General features: G+C 42.2%; 1 protein-coding gene across 1 annotated transcript in view; it reads right to left on the bottom strand.

Annotated features, from left to right (window-relative positions):
- Positions 1 to 873, bottom strand: part of kif26aa (kinesin family member 26Aa) — a 75274-nt gene extending 74401 nt beyond the window's left edge. Inside the window, exon 1 of the mRNA XM_027163541.2 lies at positions 228 to 873. Within this exon, the coding sequence (XP_027019342.2) occupies positions 228 to 380 (153 nt within the window). The 5' untranslated portion in view covers positions 381 to 873. The remainder of the gene's footprint in view (positions 1 to 227) is intronic.
- Positions 874 to 7500: the final 6627 nt, after the last annotated feature.

Raw genomic sequence — 7500 nt, forward strand, 5'->3', positions numbered from 1 at the left:
AACTCAGAGGTTCAGCCTTGGGAGCATATGAAGCTTTATAATAGCTCATATGGTCATTAAGGGTCAGAATATTTAGAATATAGAATATTTTTCTCTTTTGCTCGTGAATAGTGTCTAGCATTATAGCCACGCCCCCTAATTAAAGTCTAAAGCTGTGATTGGTCAGTGACACCCCTGTGAACTGATTTACAACCTCATTCATACCTGCTTTGTTCTGCAGTTCTTACCTGTGATTGTGTCTGCTGGTGTGTTCTACTGATGGTGGTCACACTCCAAACCCCCTCCAGATACTGCTGAGCATATGTGGGCAGTGGGGTGACAGTAGCATGGCAGCTGGGCTTTATGTCCATGCCTCCAGCTCCAGATTTGATCCAACCCATGTCCTTATGCTTGATACCAGCCGCTGGTTCGACGCGGTACCTTGAGGGGTGCCGTATAGTGGCAGATGAGGATGCGTGGGTCACCCCAGAGGGTCTCGATGAGGATGCACTGGGGTGAGATGCTAACAGACCAGGAAATGATCCACACTGCAGATTAGGGGCACCATCAAGAGCCAGTCCCAGGGCTGAGTGAAGAGCCAGGCGTCGAAGCTGGTGCAGAGGAGTTCCACACACTTCACAGCAGCTTTCAGCACCCTGACCCCTTGGAGGCCATTCTAGAGCCTGGAGCCTATCAAGAAGGAGGCCAGCATAGTGTGGGTCCTGCAAGAAATAAAGAGGAGGGTTGATTCGATCTAATTAGGTCTGATTTTTGGTTGTGATTTTAGTGACCTAGCCTGATAGCCTGCACTGGTTAGATCTACATGTAAATATGCAGCCTTCCTTCAGCACCCAAAGGCAATGATGCTAATAAAATAAAAGCAAAGGAAAAGAGATTGTAGATGATCATCTCCATAGGACAGCTGAGTACGATGTGAGTACGATCAGACAGGTGACAAGGTCAGATAAAAAAGACCCACAGAATCTGTTTAACTGTAATAACCTCAGGAACCTCACATTAGTAGAAAACATTAAGTGCTATCTGCATGGAAAGGTCACAAGCTGAGGGGTGAAATCACTTCCATTAACATTTGGGTTCAGAGAATAAGATTCTAGCAGTATTTCACTCTGACAGTGTTACTGTGCAGGAAGGAAGGAAGGAAGGAAGGAAGGAAGGAAGGAAGGAAGGAAGGAAGGAAGGAAGGAAGGAAGGATGGATGGATGGATGGAAGGATGGAAGGAAGGAAGGAAGGAAGGAAGGAAGGAAGGAAGGAAGGAAGGAAGGATGGATGGATGGATGGATGGATGGAAGGAAGGAAGGAAGGAAGGAAGGAAGGAAGGAAGGAAGGAAGGAAGGAAGGATGGATGGATGGATGGTTGGATGGATGGATGGAAGGAAGGAAGGAAGGAGGGAAGGATGGATGGATGCATGGTTGGATGGATGGAAGGAAGGAAGGAAGGAAGGAAGGAAGGAAGGAAGGAAGGAAGGATGGATGGATGGTTGGATGGATGGAAGGAAGGAAGGAAGGAAGGAAGGAAGGATGGATGGATGGATGGATGGATGGTTGGAAGGATGGAAGGAAGGAAGGAAGGAAGGAAGGATGGATGGATGGATGGATGGATGGTTGGATGGATGGAAGGAAGGAAGGAAGGAAGGAAGGAAGGAAGGATGGATGGATGCATGGTTGGATGGATGGAAGGAAGGAAGGAAGGAAGGAAGGAAGGAAGGAAGGAAGGAAGGATGGATGGATGGATGGATGGATGGTTGGAAGGATGGAAGGAAGGAAGGAAGGAAGGAAGGAAGGATGGATGGATGGATGGATGGTTGGATGGATGGAAGGAAGGAAGGAAGGAAGGAAGGAAGGAAGGAAGGATGGATGGATGGATGGTTGGATGCATGGTTGGATGGATGGAAGGAAGGAAGGAAGGAAGGATGGATGGTTGGATGGATGGATGGAAGGAAGGAAGGAAGGAAGGAAGGAAGGAAAAAAGGAAGGAAAGAAGGAAGGATGGATGGTTAGATGGATGGATGGTAGGATGGATGGATGGATGGTAGGATGGATGGATGGATGGATGGATGGAAGTTAAGAAGATGTGCAAAGGCAGTGAGAACAGAGGACATAAAGAGCAGACAGAGATGGAGAACATCGATCATGTTAAAAAGATCTGATTTGAAACTTAGACTTAATGTAAATTGTTCAGTGATAAATGTTACATCAGTAGAACATCAGCAGAACATCAGCAGAACATCAGTAGAACATCAGTAGAACATCAGCAGAACATCAGTAGAACATCAGCAGAACATCAGTAGAACATCAGTAGAACATCAGCAGAACATCAGCAGAACATCAGTAGAACATCAGCAGAACATCAGTAGAACATCAGCAGAACATCAGTAGAACATCAGCAGAACATCAGTAGAACATCAGCAGAACATCAGCAGAACATCAGTAGAACATCAGCAGAACATCAGTAGAGCATCAGTAGAACATCAGCAGAACATCAGCAGAACATCAGTAGAACATCAGTAGAACATCAGCAGAACATCAGTAGAACATCAGCAGAACATCAGCAGAACATCAGTAGAACATCAGCAGAACATCAGTAGAGCATCAGCAGAACATCAGCAGAACATCAGCAGAATATCAGTAGAACATCAGTAGAACATCAGCAGAACATCAGTAGAACATCAGCAGAACATCAGCAGAGCATCAGTAGAACATCAGCAGAACATCAGCAGAACATCAGTAGAACATCAGCAGAACATCAGTTGACTTCATGATGAACTCCAAAGAGTTTTTACAGACAGCTGTGATTAATAAATCTAAAGCTATAGAATGAATTCAGTCTGAGCCCTAAAGCCTTTATGCAGAGACCAGAGACAAACCCAGTGTTTCACCTTCACTTGTTCTGTTCTGTCGAGATCAAATAACAAGAACGAGTTCAACTCAGCAGATAAAGCAGATACACTGGAGATAAACTCATGATTGAGACGTTTGGAATAAAGCTATCACCCCCCCCCCACACACACACACACACACACAGCTAGACATATTGCCATGTATCGCTATTCCCCCAGCTGTCAGTATTCAGGAGGAGTAACAGGGAGGGTGGAGGAGTCGTGGTTATTGAGTGCTTTTGTCTGGAGCGCTCTGTAGGGCAGTCAGAATAAAGCCGACGCTCCAGACGTCTGCAATCTGCTCCAACCGTAACGCCATGCGACACAACCTGTTAGAGCTCCAGCTCCAGCACGACCCAGACCCAGGACACACTACCTACTGTTCATGTTCAGATGAATCGATACGTCTTTATAACACACGTTATACAAATGAGACAAAAGACATTTTGATGAATGAGTTTTAAAAGGTCAGTCAATACTGTAGCTGTGAAAGGATTTCAGAATTCCAGGATGCAGAATAATGTAGACAAGGTAGAATATTACGATGATGTAACAACAACGGGCAGGAAATGTCAATCATCCGGCTTTAAAACAAAGCAATTTATTTCTCAGTTAGATGTGTTTTTATTCACTACAGTATTAGGAACGTCGGGATTCTTGAAGGTTCTTCAGATGCTCCTTGTGAGAACCTTTAAAGATCAAAGGATGACTGAAATTCATTCATTCATTCATTCATTCATTCATTCATTCTCTACCACTTATCCGAACTTCTCGGGTCTCGGGAAGCCTGTGTCTATCTCAGGCGTCATCGGGCACCGAGGCAGGATACACCCTTGATGGAGTGTGACACCAAAACTATTAAACTATCAAAATTCCAGATTATAGCAAATCTTAGTAAGTAATAAAATTAATAAATTAAAGTCAAATGAAATAAAGTGAATCTGATTCTGTGTGTGACATCATCAAAAAACCTACAAAAGTTTACAGCGTTTAGCCTTAAACATCCAACAGAGGGCATGAACTTTATGGTAAAGAGCCTCACACACACACACACACACACACACACACACACACACACACACACACACACACACACACACACACACACACACACACACACACACACACGCACACACACACACACGCACACACGCAGACACAGACACACACACACACGCGCACAAATCACACATACACACACACACAAGCATATACTGTACAGTACATACACAAAAACACACACACACACTCTCATACACACACACACACACACACACACACACACACACACACACACACACACACAGACTAACACACACACAGACTAACACACACAGACTAATACACACACACATACACACATATACACACATACACACACATACACACACACACACACACACACACACACACACAGACACACACACAGACTAACACACACAAACACACACTAACACACACACACACACAGACTAACACACACACATATACACACACACACACAGACCAACACACACACATACACACACACACACACACAGACACAGACTAACACACACAAACACACACTAACACACACACACACACACAGACTAACACACACACATATACACACACACACACAGACCAACACACACACATACACACACACACACACACACACACACTTTTCCAGCCAGAGTGTCATCTGTTTCTGGAGTTTGTGAGCTAGTGTCCAACACTCAGAGGTCACAAGCTCATTACTCACGAGTCAGCGGTGTTCAATGCTCGGGGCCTCCAGGGCGCCGCCCCACGTGTGTGTGCTCGAGACCCTGCATTCTGATGGACCAGACCCCGGACAACGAGGCACGCTTTGGGAATGTTTTCAGTGAAAAATCTCTGAGCGAATGCTGCACCACCTGTGATGCTCTTTTCAGCTCCACAGCAACACAATAGCGAGACTGCAGTGTGTCCAATAGCTGATATACTGAGGCAGCTGTGCAGAGTGCAGTAAACGTCCCGCTCCTCTGTCACCTCCACAATCAGACCTATAACATCCATATGGCTTTCCCAAAGAAAGAAGCGCAGAGTTACGCCGAGATCATCGTGTGTTTACATGACCACAGGTTTGTTCTAATAAACGCTGAAGAAGCTGAATGATGGAGGAACTTAAAGTCAAGCTGAATTTCTTCCTCAATTACTTCATCTACACTGAAGCCAGAGGGAAATGACATGGAAATGACAATCTTCTCTTCTCTTCTCTTCTCTTCTCTTCTCTTCTCTTCTCTTCTCTTCTCTTCTCTTCTTTTATTTATTTATTTTACCTTTATTTTACCAGAAAGTCTCATTGAGATCAAAAATCTCTTTTACAAGAGAGACCTTGCCAAGGTAGCATCCGTACATAAACACAACATAGTAAAAACATACATTCAGTCATACAGTCATACAATACAAGGACTTCTTCAAGAAAAACAACCACATGTCTCCTTTACCACATTTATTATGATGTATTTATCGATATACACGTTTCTACTTTAAGATCTTTTTGCAAGTTATTCCATGCCCGTGGTGCATAGTATGAAAATGCAGTTTCCCCAAATCTGCCCAAACCCTGGGTACATTAAAAAGTAACCACTTGGAAGAGCGTAGCTGATAACTAGCAGAACTGAGACAGTCCAAGCCACCAGATCATAAAGAATACAATGGTGAGTAAGGATTTGCATTTGTAATAAAGTGTAGAGACGAACGATACACCGGATCGAGGCTCCGTAAGATGGAGGAGGCCGCGTGCATATATAATATATATATAATATGTCACCATAATCAATCACAGACAGGAAGGTAGCTTCCACAAGTTTTTTTTTTTTTGGCATTAAATGTAAAACTAGATTTATTTCTAAAATAAAAGCCAATCTTTATTTCTAGCTTCTTGACTAAATTAGCAATATGTACATTAAATAAAAGTTTGCAGTCTATCCATATACGAGTACTTGTATGTGGGAACCCTTTCAATGGAATTACCATCAGATGTAAAAATGTTCTCTTCTGCCAAATTAAAGTCGAGCAAAGCAGGCTGAAATCTCCGGAAGGACAAGAGAAAGAAAGAAAAATGTGAAAAAAAAAAAAAGTCAGATTTCCAGTGGAAACAAAAAATAAACAAAAGAAAGCAGGGACATGAAGTGTGTCTGGGGGGAAAATAAATAAATAAAAACAGGAAAATGAAAGACAGAGACAAAATAAAAATAAAAGCACTCAGGTCAAGAATTGTAACCTTTCAAAAAAAAAAAAAAAACTTACATTTTAAAAAGAAAGTAATGACCGATAAAGCTTCAGCAGAATACAAAATAAAAAAGATTCAGATGAAAACGAGTCCCTCTTCTAGCAAAAAAGGAAGTAAAAATCTAAAAAAAAAATAGTATTATAAACCAAACGAGACGAAGCAGAACGCCGTCAAGTAAAAATGTTGAAACACAAAAAAGATACAGAAATCACCTGCAAAAATGTAGAAATCAGACGTTTTTAAAACAAAAAGGAAAATGTAGAAAGTAAAGAAGAAAAAGAAAAGCAGTCAAATAATAAACTTTAGATTCTTTTTAACGTAAAATAATATTGCTTTTCTCATGCCCCTGTTTGACATAAATAAATAACTAAACAAACAAACAAACAAACAAACAAATGAACAAACAAAATAAACAAACAAATTAATAAATGAACAAATAAATCAACAAATAAATAGATAGATAGATAGATAGATAGATAGATAGATAGATAGATAGATAGATAGATAGATAGATAGATAGATAAACGAACGAACGAATAAATAAATAAATAAATAAATGAACAAACAAACAAATGAATGAACGAACAAACAAACAAACAAACAAATAAATAAATAAATGAACAAACAAAACAAACAAACAAATGAACGAACAAACAAACAAACAAACAAACAAATAAATAAATACACAAATTTTCTACCATTTTCTGCACTGTAACTGATTCACCACACTTCCTTCTCACACAGTAACACTGCAGCTCAATAATGTGACTAAAGTCTAAACTGTGTATGAACAGCTACATTATTTATGAGGAGCTCAGCATCTTATCTCACACTTCACACACACACACACACACACACACACACCTCGTATTTGTTTGCAAATTTGCTCTGCAGTGCGATTCTTCACTTGTGAGACACGACGAGCTGCACTTTATAACCCTGCTGCTGCAGTCCCAGGTAGCCATGATTAAAGACCCCATACACACAGCACTTTACCTTGTGCTGATGTGCCGATGGTCAGACGTCTCAACCCGCTTCTATCCTGCTTGTGTTGTTGTGTTACTCAGACAGACGGCTGCTCCACTACAGACGGCTGCTCCACTACAGACGGCTGCTCCACTACAGACGGCTGCTCCACTACAGACGGCTCCACTACAGACGGCTGCTCCACTACAGACGGCTGCTCCACTACAGACGGCTGCTCCACTACAGACGGCTGCTCCACTACAGATGGCTGCTCCACTACAGACGGCTCCACTACAGACGACTGCTCCACTACAGACGGCTGCTCCACTACAGACGACTGCTCCACTACAGACGACTGCTTCACTACAGACGACTGCTCCACTACAGACGACTGCTCC

Source organism: Tachysurus fulvidraco, chromosome 16 (genome assembly GCF_022655615.1).
Source record: "Tachysurus fulvidraco isolate hzauxx_2018 chromosome 16, HZAU_PFXX_2.0, whole genome shotgun sequence".
NCBI classification, from domain to species: Eukaryota; Metazoa; Chordata; class Actinopteri; order Siluriformes; family Bagridae; genus Tachysurus; species Tachysurus fulvidraco.